At 36.0% G+C, this 21,286-nt stretch overlaps 1 protein-coding gene across 4 annotated transcripts in view; it reads right to left on the reverse strand.

The window, feature by feature from the left end:
• The window catches only part of GAPVD1 (GTPase activating protein and VPS9 domains 1), an 82,952-nt gene that overhangs the window by 51,545 nt on the left and 10,121 nt on the right, over positions 1-21,286 (reverse strand). For all 4 annotated transcript variants that reach the window (XM_003407735.4, XM_010587629.3, XM_010587627.3 and 1 more), the window contains exons 2-7: positions 8,971-9,188; positions 6,851-7,694; positions 5,347-5,433; positions 4,486-4,620; positions 4,153-4,342; positions 1,123-1,283 (exon numbers count right to left, since the gene is read on the reverse strand). In XM_003407735.4, coding sequence (XP_003407783.1) covers positions 1,123-1,283; positions 4,153-4,342; positions 4,486-4,620; positions 5,347-5,433; positions 6,851-7,694; positions 8,971-9,155 — 1,602 coding nt within the window. In that variant the 5' untranslated portion in view covers positions 9,156-9,188. The remainder of the gene's footprint in view (positions 1-1,122; positions 1,284-4,152; positions 4,343-4,485; positions 4,621-5,346; positions 5,434-6,850; positions 7,695-8,970; positions 9,189-21,286) is intronic.

Here is a 21,286-nt window from a genome sequence, read left to right on the forward strand (position 1 = left end):
CAAATATTATATGATCCCACTTACATGAAATATCTAGAATATCAACTACACAGAAATCAAAGTTTGTTAGTGATTACCAAGGATGGGCAGGAAAGAGGGGGAAAGGAAGACAGAACTCCTGAGGGACACTGAGCTTCTGTCAAGGATGATGGTAAAATTCAAAGCAGTTAATGGTGATGGTTGAACAACATGATGAACGTATTTAATGTCACCAAACTGAACATATTAAGACTGTTGAAATTACATTCCAGAGTTCTGAAAAAGTTGACTCTGGCAGTTTCTGCCAACTTACTCAATACTTTCATGGTGTCACGATGGAGTTTTGGAGTTCCCTATTCCACTATTCACTTTGAGAGTCCTCTTCCCTACTAGCCATACCACAGTCCCCAACACAGCTTTACCCACCACCATCGCCACTTTATCAACCACTATTAACTGGCTTCTTCTTCCCAAGCCAGGAATGAGTTTTCTTGAATGATAATCAATCACTGTTGAGTATAAGATGCTGCTTCTTTTTCAGGAGGTCACAATCTATGAGACGGGGCCCCCACTTTTAGATAACCAAGATTTCTTCTTTTGCCTCTGTCCCAATCTCTTCTGTTTAAAAGTATCTCGAAACTGATTCCCATGCTGCTACTCCTACTTCTTCAAAATATTTTACTTCTTAGTTTTCTTCTCAGTTATCTCTTCCATTTCCTCCTGACCAGCCAAAGGATAGAAAAGTTACTTCTCAAGTAATTTCGGCCCTTCCTAAAGCAGGAATATGACTAAAAAGAAAATAAACACAAAACACTTCCTACAGGTCACTGGAAGAGTTCCTTCAACTTCCATACCACAACTTCCTGGCTTTCTATCTCTTCTACTACTACTAGGAAAATTCCTTTTGGTGTAGACCTGCTCACCAGCTTCAGTGACACAGGTGTATTAATGCAAAGGGCTTCCAGTGCTGTCCGTAGGGAGTTTAGTGTTTGATGGTATGGCATAGTAGGCTCCTTGAAGATAATGAAGAATATGCATTAAAGCATATTAATTTATAGAAGCAAGTGATCACTAATTAGGAAAAAACATTCTAAATCTCTTAGCATTGATGGCTACAAGTTAAATGCAATAATTCATTCATACCTCATTTTCTGACATCATTCCTGGAGTAAGCTGGGGACCTGTCCCTAAGGAAATGACCAAGACCTCTTCTGGCTGTACCTCCTGGATGGTTTCTTGAGATGATCCCTCATGATCCATATGCTGGTCCATTAGCATATTGGTGCGGCTTCTACTCCGAGTTGCTAATAAAATTTTTCAAATAAAATAATTTAGAGAAAAAGACAAAATGAAGAAAATGGCACACTAAATTCAAAAACGTATTTTCTATTCTAAAAACATTTGCGCATGCACAAAAAAAAGTGGTGAAAATGTGGATTTAAAAAAAAAAAGACTAGCTCTTCCCAGTTCCTCTACTGTTGTTGACTAATACAGGTTCTTCTTCAAAACTGATTATCGGAAACAACGCTCCAAGTCCACCTGATGGGGGCGCCACACAGATGGTCACACCAGCAGAACAGCAAACACATCCCAATCAACTGAAGACTTGGGGCGACAAGGAAAGCATCCTCTCATTTCTTACATTCTCAAATATCTTTCCCGTAAGATGATTTAACTGCCATGGGTCTCCCATGTTAATAACTGAACTCATAAGCACAAGAAAATTTCGTATGGAAATCTAATGGGCATGTAAATGATAACTAGGCAACTGCTGACAAAGCCAAAATACATTTTGAAACCCATTTTTTCCTCTTGAAATTTTTAAATCTCTTTCCACAGATGCAGAAGAATAGATTTCCCTATGTTCAAATATGAGGTCCTTTCCGCTTTATGGAAGTATCCTAAATTAATAAAGGATCTTCTGGTTTTTCCCTCTTCCTGTAAATAAATGTTTTTTCTTGTTTCTGAAGATCCATCCTACAGATCTTTTAAGAACTTTTGGACACTTAGTATCTTCTGAAGGTTTAGCTAGTTTGTGACAATTTTCGATTTTCTTTCAGGTTGAATAAAATTCAATGCAACTAGAATAAAAAGAAATTCTATTTCCATGTAGAATAATCAGAAGTATAAAGTAAAAATACTCCAGAGTAACAAAAGTTTTTCAACTTCACTTTGAGCAAAAGCTGACTTATTTCAAGAAGAGAGAAATCAGAAATGTAAGCAACCATCTTCCTTCCACAATACTGTGCATCTATTTGTCAATCATTTTTAGTTTCAATATTCAGAACACGTACCAATTTCTAAGTCTAAAGCAAGCCCACTCATGCTTTTATTTGCTGGCCCTCACTCTTCTACTGAATTGTGAACTTAAATTCAACTTCATGAACAGGTACATGAATCTTAAGTAACAAACTTTGTAACTCTATAAAAATGCATGTAATCAAATTTTACATAGCAATTTACATAAAGCAAAAGCAACATGCATATGAAGCACAATTTTATAAGCTATTTCTTAAATATGTACGAAGAGCAAGAACAGCCTATTACCCACCAAATGGGGTTACTAGAGTAATATGAGCAGTAAGATTGGTGGCTGAGGAATCCCAGGCAGTAATGGCTGCTAACTGTTGTCCTGGGTTACGAAAGCATTAAACAGAAAGAAAATCAACCCTTTGAACAATGGATACATTTTTAAAAATATGAAATAAATGTAATGACCAGGTCAAATGACTACACAAAACAATACTCAGTAAACATTTGAAATTTACTTTCCATTAGAATCATATTTAATGACACTTCTTGGTGACAGAAAATTAAAGAATATAGCAGTGAAACATGAGGGGAAAAAAATCCCTGGCATAACAAAAATCATTTATGTTAACAGGTTGCAAATATCCTATAATACTGAAAAACCACTGAGCGTAAAACTTTATTTTTTCTATTTTTAAGTCTGAAAATTCACATTTTGGGATGATGAAAACCAAAGACTTGTAGTCCTGTGAGGCCACATTTCTGTTGATGATAAAATTACGTATTATATTAAATGTAAACTAAATTAATTTTAAGAAACTGACAGTTCTTAATAAAGAAGTTCATGGAAGTTGAAAAATGAAACCTTCCTCTTCAAAATTACTAAAATTCAGTAACTATGCACGTTCACTAACTGGCTGAGCTCCTAATTAAGAAATGAGCACTGCTCCCTTAACCCAAACACTCTCTCCCTGTCTTGTTTTAACTCCCATTCATCCTTCAAGAAAAATACAGGCTTCTCCTACTCCAGAATCCTCCTAATATCACCACCACCTGGCTAAGTTAGCTGTCCTCATAGCACACTCTGTGCTTACTTCCATCAGAACACTCAGCACACTGAAGCCTACTGGTCTCTTCTTGTTCTCCCCAACTAGACCAGGAGCAACTAACTTGAGAGGAGGGGCATGTACTAATGGTCTTTATATCCTCAGTGTCTAGCACAGTGTCTCACCTGCAAGGTAATGATTACACCCACCCTCACAGGATTTCTGTGTGGATTAAACGGAACATTTACAAAGTGCCTATCCAGTGTGTGGTACATACTATATGCTCATTTTTTGCATATATACAGAGAGATAACAGATGTTTTAAAATTCTAATTGAACCTAAATCTTAAATAAATTAATGAATTTGACAAAACATAATGAAATTTCTACTTTATTTTATAGTAACATTAAGATATTGTCATTCAGTTGATAAAAGATTAATTATAATAGTGGAAAAATAGTAACTGTATTTTTCACTTTATTGATGGAAACTTCTAAAATAGTATGATTTTATTATACTATTATTAGATTAATATTACTTAGAACTTTGTCGAAAGCAGAGGGCTACGTAATTTTAAAAACTGCTATAAGGAATGACATTTTCAAAATTTTCCAAGACTCTAAGATATAAACAAAGTGTACTGTAAGTGGCATGATTTCAGTTAGTTATAAGATATACATCTAGATAAAACTGAAGTCTACTGACAAATCTTAACTAATATGGTGGGATTTTTGAAAACTGAATCGCCATTAGAAAGCCAAAGGGAAAGACTTCCAAATTATTAAAAACCATATTCTAAAACACTAAACAATAACAACAGCTAATGAAGAAATATTAAATTTAAGAGAAAGCCCCAATATAAGAAATTCTCTTTACCTATAGGTAATCGATTCTTTTTATTTGCTGGAGTGGTTGCTGGAGACAGCTGAAGAGTATTATAGGGAGTCATTTCCAAACTACTGCTTTTTCCTGGCTTCGCCTGGGGTAGATTTGCCAATAAATTGTCAAGAGCCATTCTATCTTCTCTCAGTTGATCTCCAGACATCACACTCTTCATAAAATTCACCTGACAAAGTGGAAGACTATTAGCTAACAAAATCAAATTTTCAAACACAATATATATTTCTCACACAATGTACTCATCTATGACTCTGCCCATGCTTAGCTAAGTAACTTTGGAGAAAATCTTATTAAAGAATAAGACATTACCAGAGTAATAAGCTGACTATAGGTTATATAAACCACAGTTCTGCTCAACCCTTCCAGAAGATTAACGGAGGACATTGGAGGGGTCTCCACTGCACGACCCCCAATGACAACATCAAGGAAAGCAGCAACACAACTCTGTTAAAAAAAAGGACAAGATCGCAGTAAAATAATGGAACAAAGTTTCTGATTAAGGTGGACAAGCATGCAAAAAGTTTTACTTCCTGAAAACTCAACATTAGAAAAAAATTTAAATCTCTTATGTGCTGATATAGAACAATCTCCAAGATATTCTGGTAAGTAAAGAGCAGTGTGCACATATCCTGTCATTTTGAAAAGAGACAGGTTGGGTGAGTGGGAGAATACGTATAGGAATTTGCTTGCACATCTATATATATATAGATAAGTAGATATAGATCTCTGAAGGATAAACAAAACACAGGTAACATCAAAAACCTTTTGAGGAGGAAATAAAGGTTGGAGATCAGAGATGGAAGGGAAACTTCACTGTGTAATTTTGAATTTTAAGCCAGACTGAATGTACTGCCTACTCAAAAATGATCAATTAAACTTATTTAAACTAATCGAACAATGCCATAAATGTTAACTTACAAAATACGCTTAAAATTATATAATTATTGCTGGTTCATATACCTATAGGTTTGATTTATTGATATTTTTAAAATCAAACTTCTAAAAATAATCTTAATAGCTCTTTGATTTGCATTACAGAGGCATCTCCATACTCTTTATATAAGTGAGCGTTAGTAATCTTTTGTGACTTCTTCCTTTAAATGTTGCTGATCCAACCTAGTATTCACCACAGCTATATAAAGGGTAAATGAAAAGAACTTTAGTTCTTACTTTGTCAAATTTCCCAAGGCTGCCTTTTGTCCGGGGGTCTCCCTCTTCAGAACCAGTCATTGCCAATTGCTGCAAAAGGCGGCCAACCTGTAACCCAAAACAGCAGTAGGGAGACACAGGCTATAATGCTTACAAATTTTTCTTCTTTTCTATCTATTCTAAAAATCTGTTTCACAGTAAAATTCTTATCACCTAACCAGACACGTAAAATATGGGTCCCCCAAAAACGTATAGCTTACCTATGTTAGCTTTTACTATTTTTAGATTAAGACTTTAGAGAGTAAGTAGAAATTTTTGCTTATTGTCTTTAACATATTGTATCAGCATTAGAAAATAAAAAACATGTTTCTAATACTGTTCTTTTCATGTGTTCACAATTTTTTAATTAATTTGTAAAAGCTGACTTACTCGAACTACTATGACTTTTCCCTATGTAATTTATAAAGCACTTGAGGTAGATTTTTTTCTAAATTTAAAAGCAAATGATTCCTAAGGAATGCCAATTATTTGGTAAATACGAATTCTCAGAGCAAGTTCTTTACTGCCAAAAGTAAACTATTAAACCACTCTCTTTAAAGGATTTCTGCTGAACGTTAACATATAGTATTATCTTAATATCTGGGACAATTTCCCTTTTCACTCAGTTTGAAAATATATGATTCAACCTCCATTAGAATGACAAAAACTATAAATACATCATAAGAATAAACTGCTTCACAGATGATAAAATATTAAAACCTTTATCTCAGGGACTTCTATATAGTTAATCACTATAGTTAATGGATCATGAAAAACACTATTGCTTAAAAAAAAAAAAATCCAAAGATGTAGTCTGTTCTGAATGAACTCAGTCTCTTCCTCACGGTATTTCTGGAGTATAAGCTATGATTAAGAGAGTCCCTTAAAAAAAAGTAACATGACTTCAGTAGTTCAGATGAGTATGAAATAAATGCCAACACAGATCTAAAAATCCTTGTGAAACTCTTAGATCCAAAAGTGTTCCAGATTTCAGAATTTGGAGATTTCAGACGGGTTATTTAGTGCTTATGTGTAACACATCCAGTAGGGTTGCACCCTGTAATCAAACATGTTAACGTTTCTGCAGCAACGCGTAAGTATTCACTAGCATAAATGGAGTAACAATTATAATTTAGCTTCATGTCAGGTTTTATTACCAAATGAGGTATAAAAGACACTCTGTTTTCAATCATTCTGGATTTTGAAATCATGGAAGGATTGTGGACTTATTCTAGAAAATCTAATCAACTGTACATTCAAGTATGTGAGGATTCCATATAAAAACTAAAATAAAATGTTCTATGACAGCAATATTTTAAAATCTCAGTACATTTGCTTTTACTTCTTAAGCAAATATTTAGGACAGTTTAAGGAAAGTAATGGTAGGAACATATGAATATCATTATCATATCTTATGTTCCCACCCCCTGACCCATCGCCTGATTTTAAACTGAATGTCACATTAATAACAACTGCAACAGCATACCTGCATCAGGTTAAATCTTGCCACCTCATTAATAGGAGCATCAGAAATTATTCCATACTGTTCTGGATTGACAACTGCAGGACAAATGAAGCAAGCCAGGAGGAGATCAGTACACATTGCCCTGACCTCCCCAATTTCCAGTCTATCCACACAGGAGAGGGTTTTGTACATCTGTGACACAATCCACCTCAAACTATGTGGAAAGCAGTATGTGTTCTGTTTGAGATAACCAATAAATTTGTTGACCAAAGCCACTAGTTTGGCCTCATTGGAATCCACCATCTCTTGAACCTTCTGCCTGAATCTATCTGAGCCTTTCTCTCCGAAGAGTTTTTCCTGTTGAGATGGAGAGAACCTCTCAATTAGCTTGTTTGGATCTGTTTCCAGGTGATCTTCGTCTTCAACCAACAGCTGCATGATTGGCTCATGTAACGTAGCCGTGAGGAAAAGTTTGGCAGAAAACAGTCCTTCAGAAAAAAGTTTAAATAAGATGCTGAAGGCACAAGTTCCTCTCCTCAAAAGTCGTCTGGGGTTGTCACTTTCTTTAAGTTCAAATTCAATCAAGTATCGCAAAACCTGAAGGAGGTAGCTTTCATCTTCTTGCATAATGCAGTTGCCATAGAGGGAGGTAAAGACTGTGTAAATAACACTCTGTGTGTTCTCCTGATTAAGTTTCTCTCCTGCAACCAAAGAGGAGGCAATAAGACGAGGATTTTCCCTTAATCGGCTCAAGAATTCTCCATATGCAGTCTCCTGAAATCCCAGTTGCTTATATCCATCAACGAACTGTGTATCTTCCAAAATCTTGGCATGTTGACAACATTCTGCAGGAGAAGCTTCAGCACTAAAAAAAAAAAAGCAAACAAGCTTAAATAATATTAATGATAATAATACATGTATACTATATCAAAACATGGAAATGTGAGTTGATTATAGTTTCAGCAATGAGATCACTCTGAATTGCTAAAATCTTTTCAAACAACAGCACCCGGATGTATAAAGAAAGGCAAAACAAAAAGTATAAAAGAGGACAAATTCCTCATACTAAATCAGTTTCAATGAAAAGCATCAAGTTGTAGATCATAACAACTATTGCCCAGAGCTGCACCCTTATTGATTAAATAAAAATTAGCTACAGTTAAAAACTGCTTATTTATGGACACAAGAAAGTTTACAAATATCCAAGTACTAAAAAATAATTTAAACTAAGTCCATATCAGGCATATTAGTTCCACCTTTCTCAACAGCAACCTGCCAGTATGTAATAGATATAAAATTATAATCCTTCAACACAGGCTTTTGACTTCTGGAAACAAATCCTAATAAAACAAGCCCAAAGAGGGGAAAAAAAACACAACTGTAACAATGTTCACGGCAGCATATTCTTTTTTCTCTTTAACTCTTTTATTGAGATAAAAATACAGCAAAGTACACAAGTCTCAGGCATTTGCTTGTCAATTTTTGCAAATGTATACACCCATGTAATCACCACTCAGATTAAAACACAGAACATTTTAATACCCAAAATGCTCCCTTGTGTCCCTTCCCAGTCTATACCACCTTCCCAAGAAGTAACCATTATTCTGACTTTTTTCATCAAAGATCAGTTCTGCCCATTTCTGAACTTCATATAAATTGAATCATACAGTATGTACTTGTTTGTGTCTGGTTTCTCTTCTCAACATTTTATCTTAGCACTACTATTCTTAGAGTTGAAAACTGCTTCTTGGAACAATGATGTATTAATACAATAAAATGTGTGGCTTCTAAAACTGAAAAACAGATACACAATATCAAAACATAGGAATATATGTATTAAATAATACTAGAAGAAAAGTAGAACACAAAATAATTTACTTTCTACAACAATAAAACATGCTATATATCCAAAGATACAAAACTAATTGGTGTGGAATAAATTGTTAACGCTTAAATGATAATCCTAACAGTGTTTAAATTAAAAAACAAAACAAACAATCTGTTTTATAAGCCAAGGTTTATCTGCATGTCCATTTAAACTATCTTAAGCACTTTGTTGGAAACAGATTTACTTTTAGTTAGCAGTTAGCGCAGAATTGTAGTGGCTCACAAAATTTAACACTTCAGAATCTTTTCTTTACCTGGTTATGATAAGCCGATCCAGATTAATTCTCTGTTGCTTAGCAATCCATGCTGTTCGATACAACTTCTCAGCTGTCTTAAGTACATCTGCATTGAGCCTCTGAATGAGCTGTTTCTCAGAGTTTACGTATAAGCGTTCCTGCTTGAGGTGATGAGCCAGAGTATGAATATCTAACTTCACCATCTTCAGATGTGGAAAAGGTACAGAGGCTGATCACTGGGAGTAGAAAGACAAATTAAAAAAATTTACGTCACTTGTTTTCCAAAATCAAAACAAGTAGAACACATTAAGAATTGGACTACATTTAGTACCACTGTTAACTCCAATTCTGAAATGGTCTATATATTTTTTATTACAGAAGTATTATAGGTTCACTAGAGAAAAATTAGAAATACAGATAAGCAAAAAATAAATTAATTAATTAAAGCTCCTATAAGACTAGTGGCCCCAGTGGCACAGCAGTAAGTGCATGTGTGGCTGCTAACTGAAAGGTCGGCAGTTCGAACCCACCAGCTACTCTGCAGGAGAAAGATGTGGCCGTCTGCTTTGGTAAAGATTTACAGCCTTGGAAACCCCATAGGACAGTTCTACTCTATCCTATAGGTCACTATGAATTGACTTGATGGCAACAGGTTTGGTTTTTTTTAATAAGACCAGTACTCTGAGATAGCCACTGTAAATAGCTTGTATATATCCTTCAAGCCAGTGTCTATTTGTCCTTCACTACAATTTTTCACAATGCAATTGATCAACATATCCTGTGGACTCTATCTTCAAAATACCTATCTCAAATTTGACTACTTCTCACCACCTCCATCACTAGTCCACTATCCTCTCACCTGGAGGTCTATAATCACCATCTCCTAACTGATCTCCCTGCTTGCTTTCTTGTACTTGTAAAGTCTGTTCTTGACACAGCAGTTAGAGGGATCCTTCAAACTTAAGTCAGATAACTTCATTCCCCTATTAGAAACCATCCAAAGGCATATTTTACACTTAGAATGAAATCTGAGGGTCCTGTATGAGCTATTCCAGCCTCATCTCCTACCATTCTATCCATGCTCAACAGCTCCAGACACGCTGGCCTCCTTAACTGTTCCTTTAAGAGGACAAGCACACTCCGCCCTCAAAGGCTGTGCATTTGCTGATCCATCTGTTTGGAAGGCTAGTTCCTCCACCTCATTCAGGTCTCTTGCTCAAATGTCTATTTAGAAAGGCCTTCTGAGACAACTCCTTTCTGAAATAGAAAATAGCACTTCCTATTCCCTCTTCCTTTTTTTTTTTTTAAGCACTTACCCCTATCTAGCATTTTATTATAAATATCTATTTGCATGTTCATCATGTTTATTGTATGTCTCTCCTACTAAAATATATCTATTTGCATGTTCATCATGCTTACTGTATGTCTCTCCTACTAAAAGGCAGCAAGCACTACCAGGGCCAAAGGCTTGTCTGCTTTGCTCACTCACAGCTATATTTTCAGAGCCTAGGAGAGGGCCTGATTCACAATAGGAGTTGAATAAATATTTGCCAAGGGAATGAATGAAATCACATGATTCTTATTTATCTAATAGCTTAACAAACTGATATAAATTGCACACATGTTTTAAAGCATTACTATTTAAGCTATACCCTTGAACCTAGGATGCCTACCAAACCATGAATGTTTTATAATAAAAGCATGTGTGGGATAGAAAACAGAACACAATGTTGACAGCAGACAGTCATTAAACTAGAAAATTATTTCTCATTAAGAATTAAACATTATGGCAGCTGCTGGAAATATATTTTAAAGTCACTTTACTAAAATAGATAGATTTAACAATTTTTAATTGTTCGAGCTCAGCAATTCTATCTAACCTGAATTTAACTGCTTTCAAAAAACACTTTCTTGTACCTTATCAATTCCCTAGTAAACTATGCAAAACTTTTATTCTAAATCTCCTGCATTGTTAAGGTCCCCATATTACTCTCCTCTCAATCTACCAGTATGTCTGCTTCACTAAAATGATGCTCTATTGAATTAGTCACAAAAACATCTATTTGTATTCAAAAACCAAAAATTGGTGATGTGTGTATATATATACATACACACTCATATAATCTCATTAACTCAGCCTACAGAAAATGAGTACATGAGTTTGTAGATTTCTACATGAGAACTCTAACACCCCTAGGGGGATCTAGTCCATAGGCTGAGAACAAAATTCTCACTCGGGTGGTTTTAATTATGAGTGGCATCATAATTAATCAAAACAATACTGAACATGAAGTAATGCTCTCGATCTTTAGCCATTAAAGAAATGCAAATCAAAACTACAATGAAATACCATCTCACCTCAACATTACTGGCACGAATCAAAAAAACAGAAAATAACAAACGTTAGAGAGGTTACGGAGAGATTGGACCTCTTTTATGCATTGCTAGTGGAATGTAAGATAGTACAGTCAGTCACTATGAAAAACAGTATGGCACCTCATTAAAACGCCAGAAGTAGAACTACCGTGCAATCCAGCGATCCCACTCCTAGGAATATATCCTAGAGAAATAAGAGCCATAGCACGAATGGATACATGCACGTCCATGTTCACTGCAGTATTCTTCACAATAGTAAAAAGATGAAAACAACCTAAGTGCCCATCAACAGATGAAGGGATAAACAAAGTATGACACATACACACAATGGAATACTACACAACAATAAAGAACAATGATGAATCCTTGAAACATATCACAACACTGATGAATCTGGAGAGCATTATGGTTAGTGAAATAAGTCAATCACGTAAGGACAAGTATTACATGAGACCATGATTATAAAAACTCAAGAAAAGGTCTACACACAGAAAAAAACTATCTTTGACAGTTACAAGGGAGGAGAGGTACAGGGAGGGGAAATCACTAACTAGATAGTAGACAAGTATTAACTTTGGTGAAGGGAAAGACAACACACGATATAGGGGAAGTCAGCACTACTTCACCAAGGCAAAGTCATAGAAGCTTTCCAGACACATCTAAACACCTTGAGGGACCAAGTTACTGAGGCTGAGGACCATAGTCCCAGGGGACATCTAGGTCAGCTGGCATAACATAGTTCATAAAGAAAATGTTCTACATCCTACTTTGGTGAGCAGCATCTGGGGTCTTAAAAGCTTCTGAGTGGCCATCTAAGACACATCTATTGGTCCCATCTCATCCAGAGCAAAGGAGAATGAAAAAAAAAAAGCATAGACCCAAGGAAAATATTAGTTCAAAGGACTAATGGACCACATGAACCACAGCCTCCACCAGCCTAAGCCCAGAAGAACTAGATAGTGCCTAGCTACCACTACCAGCTGCTCTGACAGGGATCACAATAGAGGGTTCCAGGCAGAACAGGGAAAAAAATGTAGAACAAAATTCAAACTTACAAAAAAAGACCAGACTTAAAGGTCTGACAGAGGCTGGAGGGACCCCCGAGACTAGGGCCAGTGGTCACCCTGCTAACTCAGAACTGAAGCGACTCTCAAAGTCTACCTTTCAGCCAAAGATTAGACAGGCCTATAAAACAAATAGTACCACACGTGAGGAATGCCTTTCTTAGTCAATCAAGTATACGAGACCAAATGGGCAACACCTGCCCAAAAGCAAAGACCAGAAGGCAGGAAGGGACAGGAACACTGGATGAATGGACACAGGGAACCCAGAGTGGAAAGAGGGAGAGTGCTGACACACTGCAACCCATGTCACAAAACAATTTGTGTATAAATTTTTGAATGAGAAACTAATTTGCACTGTAAACTTTCACCTGAAACGCAATTAAAAAAATTTTTTTGAAATGGGCTTTTAAAGACCTGTCTGCTTCATTAATTAATTCTGTTACTCTGGGTACATAATGTATATCCTTTGAACTTCACTTTCTCTCATCCATAAAATGGGGACACAGTATCTTGATTTATTTTGTGTCTGGTACAAGCAATGTGTTAGGTACTAGGGATACAAAAAAGAATAAAACCTAGTGCACTCAAGAAGTTTCAAATCTAGTAGAATGAGGCAAACGTGCAAGCAAATGGCTGGCCAAAAGTATTATGGGCATTGTGCTAGAAGTCTGTACAATGTAGAATAGGAATAAAAGAGAAGGAATGACTAAGGAGGTGGATACCTGAACCTAATCTTAAAAACCAAGTATTTGCAAAAAAAAATTTTTTTAAAGGTGTTTGCCACACATAAAGAAGATGACAGATGGGGTAAAATTTCAGACAGAGAGGGAGCAGCCAAGCAAAGGCAGAGAGATGTTATATTGGTATTGTAGTCACACAGAAGAATACCTTATTTTTAAAAGATGTATACTCAAGCATATAGAGGTGAAGTGTCACAAAATCTGCAACTTACTTGTACATGGTTCAGCAGGAAAATAAAGAGAAAATGCAGCAATACGTAAACAACTGTTGAATCTGGCTGGTGAGTACACAGTGATCACTGTATCAACAACAGTTTCTGTGTATTAGAAAATTTTAATAATAAAAAGTTAAGGGAAAATATTTTCTGTCTTTCTAGCTGCTTTAATTCAATGTAATTGAACAAGTCTAGCATGAGTTTTGCTGGAACCTAGCCAGGTCCCCTAATCTCAAGGAGCTCACAGTCTAATTACAACCAAACTAGTGTGCAAGATAAAGAGGGAGCATGTTTTCAGTGACACAGCAAAATATGAACCAATTTATATAGAAATATATTTTCAAATATAGCATCACTTAAAAAATTAACACATGAAAAGTACTGCTCCAACTAATCTAAACAAGAACTCACCTTCTAAACTTTTCAATAGTCCCAAATGTCTTCAAAGACATTAATAAACATGCTAAGCATCTTTTTTTCTTTAATCAAGTTCAAGAATTATAAACTTTGTTGCTTTCTTTTCTATAATAAGCTGGTTAGAATGCTGTCAAAAAAAGGTAGTGGCTCACCTACAAAAAGCAGTACTTTAAAAAATATCATCGTGTAAATGTATAATACTTTTATTATCACACAAAGACAGGAAAGTGCCAGTAAACCACTAGATAAAATCCAAGACGTTTAAAATATGAATTAAATCAGACATATTTTTGCCCACAGTTTACCTAAATTAAATTTATACTCTGAACATTGTTTTGTATAACATGCAGCACCTGCCAGGTCATAATGATATTTTATCTCTATCTATCTCTGCAACTAGACTGTAAACACTAAGGGTAAGGACTAACAACTGCGCAACTTAGTATAGTTGATGGCAAGCAGAAGTTCAAAAATGTTAATCGAACTCAGTTTACCTAACACCACATACATGGGCTCACACGTTTTGAAAAAAATAGTACCACACCCTACTTAATAGGTTACTATTTAAAAACATTAGCTGTGAAAAAGGATCTGAAAATCTGAAAGGTAAAGTCTATAAAACCGTTCTATCTTGCAAGGTACCACGGTAGCACAATGGAAGTAGCAGCCACCACGTATAGCTTAAAGAAAATTTAGGCATGAATAACTAAAAGTGGGAAGATTTTACCGTATTGAAGACAACAGGAAAGTACAGACGTTAGCTAATAAATCAGTTTCCTGAAAACCAACAATATCAATATCAAACTAATATTTATTTAAGTCTACTTATGCCAGGCACTCTAAGTGCTTTTACATATTTTTTCCCTCATTGAATCCTCACAACTCTATGAGGGTTATGCTGTCATTACCCACATTTAACAGTTGAGAAAAGTACTGACATATCTAGTAAGTAGCTAAGTCAAGATTCAAACAGACTTAGATCTGTTCAATTCCAAAGAAGCCCTTGCTCTCAACAAATTATCTAAATATACCAATTTTCAGTTCTATAACTGACTCCTTAAAATTCCTTTTGCCAACTAGCAAAGTTACAAAACTTTATCTGACTGTGGTAACAGCTACTGAATTTGAGTATACATTCAAACACCATATAAAATACAGATATCCCCCAGCTGTCATCTCTTGGCTGAGCTTAAATTCTTCCCTTCTTAACAAAACTTCTTGAAAGATGGACTACCTGCTAACATTATGGAACTCGCGTTTGAAAAGACTTATTAAAAGTGAAATTAAGGGCCAAATATCTTCAACCTAAGAGCATTATCAGTAACATAATATTCCTCACCACACACAAGCATGGTTTTGAAATTCTGAGAATGCATACCTTTGCAAATACATTGATATGTCAAATATAAGACGATCCCATTAAAAACTACACAAATAATGCAAACTAAAGGTAATCTAGTATCCTGGATGGTACCTTGGAACAGAAAAAGAGTATTAGGTGAAAACTAAGGAAATCTGAATAACCTACGGACTTTAGTTAACAGTAATCTAACAATATGGGTTCATTAACTGCAACAAATATACTATACTAATGTAAGTTGTTAATAATAGGGAAAACTTGGTACAGGGCATATGGGAACTCTCTTACTATGTTCTCAATTTTCCTGTAAATTGAAATTGTTCTAAAAAATAAAGTCTATTTTAAATAGTTTTTTAATTATACAAGTAATATACTTCTACATCCACATATTCGGCAAGTTCTTTTCAGTATAAAACATAACACAAACTTAAGAAAAACATTTGAGCTGTGTAATTTACTAAAATCAGAGACAACCACCACCTAGAAATGGGATTACCAGCTATCCTACAGAAATTCCCATTGCTACATTACATTTTATACTAACTCCTGGTTGTTTAAAGCAAAGCAAGTATATTTCCTAGCCTGAATTAAGAAAAGCTAGTTTTTATATTACCTCTCTTCTCTCTCCCTAGTGGAAAGAGAGAATATCCCTCAATATTATCATCTGACTCCCAGTCAGTCCAACATCTCAATAGTCTCTTCCTCTTCTCTCCTTGTTGTTGAAACACTCTTTCTAAAACACAAATCTTGTCATGCTACCCTCCGTTGTCTACAGGATAATGTCCAAGATCTGCTACATGGCATCAAGCCCTCGACCACAAAGTCCCTCTTTTACATCTCCTACCTTATCTCCCACCGTTTCTCCACTTCCCTAAATCAGATGTTGCTGCCATAATGAACTATGTTCCACTGAAAACACCGTATCCTAAAGTCTCCAACATTTGCGAATGGTATTATATATCCTTAGAAGTCCATATTTGACTTATCCTTTAAGGCCTAGCCCCAAAATCTCTCCCCTTTGTGAAGCTCTCCAGGAACTCATCTTGCCAACAAACAGAATACACACTCACCTCCCTTATGATACCAAATAACACTGAACTACTAAGTGAGAAAATCATTCCATTTTTGAGTCTCTTTCAATCCTTCTATTTACATCAGGGAGAAAGTCTAAGTAAGATGTCAATTTGTCTCTAATACTTGTTCATCTCTCCCTTTAACAAAGGATACAAAGCCTCAAACTCAGTGACTTCTGCATACGGTAGCTAAGAAGGTTTTAATTACACTGTTTTGCTGTTATTACTTTAAGTTGACTTCTATTTAAGGTAAGTGATGCTAGTCTTCCATTTACAGAAATAGCAAAGCTTCCTTAAAAATACTTTTTTTAGAATACTATAAAAAAAAAAAACATTAAATAAATAATAGCAAAAGTAGTATTCAGATTTGGGGGAAATCATGATGTCACTCAAAGGATTAAGCCTGGGAAACATTTTTATGAACTGATGCCTACACAAGGCTGTCAGTTACGGTTTTTGTTTACTTGTACAGGCACTTTTCCTCATAGTACTTACATAGTATTCATATTAATAGGTCCCTGGGTGGTGTGACAGAGCAAAAAAGGACATGACTGCCATTTTTTTTTACAACCTACTACAACGTTGGAGGCCTCACAGCACAGTGGTTAAGTACTCAGCCAGTGGTTGGAACCCACCAGCTAGCTGCTCCTCAGGAGAAAGATGTGGCAGTCTGCTTCCATAAAGATTACAGCCTTGGAAGCCCCATGGTGCAGTTCTACTCTGTCCTATAGGGTCACTACGAATGGGAACCGACTCAACAGCAACAGGGTTGGTTTTTTAGTTTTACTACAATACTATCTCCTGCTCAATCAAATAATTTTAATCTGAGCATTTATTTTAATTACGCACTACTTTTCAGAAATCTAACCAACTCGTAATTCGAGAGATAGGTGTCCCTTGCCTTTTCACAAAGACAGTGCCAAAATGCAGAAGGAAGCACCTTCCACTCCTAAAACCCAACCACAGCAAAGGCTTTGAAGGCCAAGGCGGCAGCATGGAAAGGCATCTACCAAAAAAAAAAAAAAAAACAAACCTGTTGCCGCAGAGTGGACTCTGACTCATAGCAAACTTGCAGGACAGAGCAGAACTGCCCCATAGGGTTTCCATGGAGCGTCTGGTGGATTCGAAATGCAGACCTTTTGGTCAGCAGCTGTAGCTCTTAACCACTATGCCACCAGGGTTTTCGAGCCATACACAAGAAAGAAGATCCACAAGTCACCGATTTCATCACCCCAAGACACTACAGCTCCGAAGGCAGCCCAAATATCCTCAGAAGATTGTACCCAGGAGAAACAAGCTTGACTGCTGTGATGGTTAAGCTGTGTGTGAACTTGGCTGGGTCATGATATTTTAGCAGCTCTGGTGGCATAGTGGTTAAGCATTTGGCTGCTAACCAAAAAGGCCAGCAGTTCCAATCTACCAGCCACTGCTTGGAAACCCTATGGGGCAATTCTACTCCATCCTGTAGGGTCACTATGAGTTGGAATCAACTAGACACCAATGGAGTATGTATATATACGCTTCACTGGTTTTGCTTCTCTAAAGAATCCAGTCTAAGACAACCACTATACCATCACCAAGTTTTGCTTGACCAATGAATCAGCCATGAAAAAGACTGAAAACACACTTGTGTTTACTGTGGCTGTCAAGGTCAACAAGCACCAAGTAGGCTGTGAAGAAGTTTTGACACTGATGCGGCCAAGGTGAACACCCTGATCAGGTCTAGTGAAGAGAAGGCAGCGTTATGTTTGACTGGCTCCTGACCATGATGCTTTCAAAGCTGACAACAAAATTGGGGCTATCTAAACGGAGTCCAGCTAATTCTAAATACAAATTTTTTCACTAAAAAAAAAAAAAGAAAGAAAGAGAAAGAGGTGTCCCTTACAAATCTCTCTTTACAAATATTAAAAAAATCACATTGAATTACAGTGATTTAGCTGCATGTCTGTTTCTACATACATCTCTTTCAGCCCAGGAATACTTTCTTACATATTTTATAATGCTTTGTTAAATTACATGATCTAAAAATTGTCAGGCCTTAATAATGTACTGAAATGAGTTCATTCTCACTCAAAAAAGTGGACAGACAAGTACCAAACCAAAAAAAAAAAAAAAAAAAACACATTGCCATTGAGTCAATTCCAATCCATAAAACCCACCCATTGCCATCAAGTCGATTCAGACTCATGACCCTATAGGACTGCCCCATAGAGTTTCCAAGGAGCGCCTGGTGGATTTGAACTGCCAAACTTTCTGGTTAAAAGACGTAGCTCTTAACCACTATGCCACTAGCAACACTAAAGGACAGAACAGAACCACCTCACAGGGTTTCCAAGGAGCACCTGGTGGATTCGAACTGCCAACCTTTTGGTTGGCAGCCATAACTCTTAACCACTTATTCAGTGTACTTCCTTCACTTATTCATTCAATAGATGCTTATTAGACACCAACGATGTGCTGGGTACTGATGAACAAGACAGACAAGGTCTGCTCTTGAGGAGCTCACATTCTGGTAGGTATGCACGACACTCTAATGGCAATTTCAAGTGGCTTTCACAGACCAGACCCTCTATTTACACCCTCTATTTAGAATTCTTTGCCCACTTCTTTCATTGGCCAATAAATTCACTTAGGCTTTAGGGCCCAGGCCATACCGAGGAGCCTTTACAGCCCATTCCCTTGACTCAGAGACTTCCTCATTTGGGCACATCTCTATTATAGAAACTCTGGTGGCACAGTGGTTAAGTGCTATGGCTGCTAACCAAAGGGTGGCAGTTCAAACCCACCAGGTGCTCCCTGGAAGCTCTATGAGGCAGTTCTAGCCCATCCTACAGGGTCACTATGAGTCGGAGTCGACTTGATAGCAAGGGGTTTTTGGTTTTCTACCATAGCAATTTATACTGTTCACAACGAAATGTTGTTTTCTCAACAAAACTCCAAGTTTCCTGAAGTAGGGATATATTCATCTTGGTATTCCCACTACCTAGCATAGTGACTGGCACACTGCAAGTACTGAATGTTTGCTATATTAATAAATCACTGACTAAATGGTGAAGAACAATGTTCCAGTTAGGAATTAGATAAGCTGTTGCTAGCTCAGTTCCAAAATGATTAAAGGACAGTAACAAAATTTAAGTTAAAAATATCTACTAATTTTCCAATGAGTACATTTGAAACTACTATTAATTTACCAGAAAAAATGCTTCCTGACAATTAGGACACGCAGGTTAATGAGGAAAAATCTCTGAAACAAGTGATACTTTATAACTTTAGTTGGTATATTTGAAACAAGAATACAACATCATAGAAAGGAGAGCAGACTTACTGCCAACTATTCCTGGCACAAGTACAAGAAACTGAAAGATACATTCCTTTGAAGATATCAGTAATAAAAAGCCAGGTAGTATTCAGAATTCAAATACTGTATATAACAGACTTCTTGCTATGATACCAGAAAATACAGACCTTACCAAAAGTAAATAAAATCCAAACAAATAGTGATTTTATTCCCCTGCACTATTAATTTTTCAGAACTAAAGAAGGCACATCAACCACAAAAATAATGAAAACCGCAACTGAGAGAATATAAAAAACACTTGGATAGGTAATATACATTACTTAGTAAATACTAATGTATCCTCACTATTCCAGTTCAAAACCTTGGCTTTTTAAATTATTACCTAAGATCATTACTAATGGGATTGGCAATATTAAACAAGATTAAGTCTGAAAGGTCTTAAGTTAGATAAACTGCCATGTATTTATGCCATGGAATACTACACAGTTACTAAGGAGGTAGAATTACATGGAAAGGTGTCTATACCATTGAGGGAAAAAAGCAAACCATAGAACAATATGCTTGGTAAGATCCCAGAGGCAGTGTAAGGGTTAGAAGCATAAACCCTGGAGCCCGACTACCTGAGCTCAAATCTCAGCTTTGACATTCAGTAGCTGTGGGACCTCTGGGTAGTCATTTTATTTCTGTCTCAGTTTCATCCATAAATTGATATAATAATAGAATCTACTTTATAGTTTGTTCATAGGATCATGAGGGTTAAATAAGTTGATACGTGTAATGCACTATGCAAACAAAAGTTTTAACTATAATTTTTGGAAAAAGAAGAAAAAATTTTTAAAAATCCAAATCATACAGTACATGCATCTACGAGGGATGGAGAAAGCTATGATTTTCTGCATTGTTTTGAACTTTTTTTTTTTAACAAAGAACATTTATTACCTTAAGTAATTAAAAAAAAAGAAAGAAAAAACATAATAAAAACTTGGCACTAAGATTTCCCCTGCTGAAATATCTGCTAGTGCAATTACTAAAACACTGTGGACCAGGCAAAATCCTGTGAATAATAATATTTTTAAAATGTGAAAATTTTCAAATCCAACAAAAAGGACACAGTACTTAATTTTCAGACAGACATAGTTCAACAATAACAAGCTACACACAGAAAGCAGAAGTGCAATGGCTTTAAAATTATATTCCTTTGCTTCCCAGAGAAAATAAATGATACAAAGAGATGCAATGCAGAAATAGATACTACAATGTAGAAAAAGATGACTATCAGGAACTTTTACACTTAAATAAACCTCCATTAATTTTAATAGTCTGAAATTAAATACCACCAAATCTAGTTTCCTTCTATTCAACAATCTTTAATGACAACACACTAACACATATATAAATCTGGAGATCAAAATAAACCAAATAACTAAAAAAAAAGCCTAAAGTCCTTAGAACCCTCTGCAAACCTTTATGAAAAAGATTTCACCACCCACATGCTTTGAGGAAGCTTTGGTCCCCTGGATAAACTTAGCTTCTTCCATAAATACAGTGGGTGTACAAAACAACCAAATGGAAGAGCAGAACGAGAACTCTGAGCTTCAGCTGCATTTTTGCTGAGCTGTAATACTGGTAAAGCCTGTTTCAAGATCCAAGAGTCTACACTCAAAAATAAAGAAACCATGTAAACAGCAGCCTGTCATCTCCATTTTATCATTCACCAGAATGATATTTCATAAAAATTATAAATTTCATTATTGTTATTAGGTACCACTGAGTCAGTTTCCACTCATAGTG

This window comes from Loxodonta africana, chromosome 9, assembly GCF_030014295.1.
Source record: "Loxodonta africana isolate mLoxAfr1 chromosome 9, mLoxAfr1.hap2, whole genome shotgun sequence".
Lineage (NCBI taxonomy): Eukaryota > Metazoa > Chordata > Mammalia > Proboscidea > Elephantidae > Loxodonta > Loxodonta africana.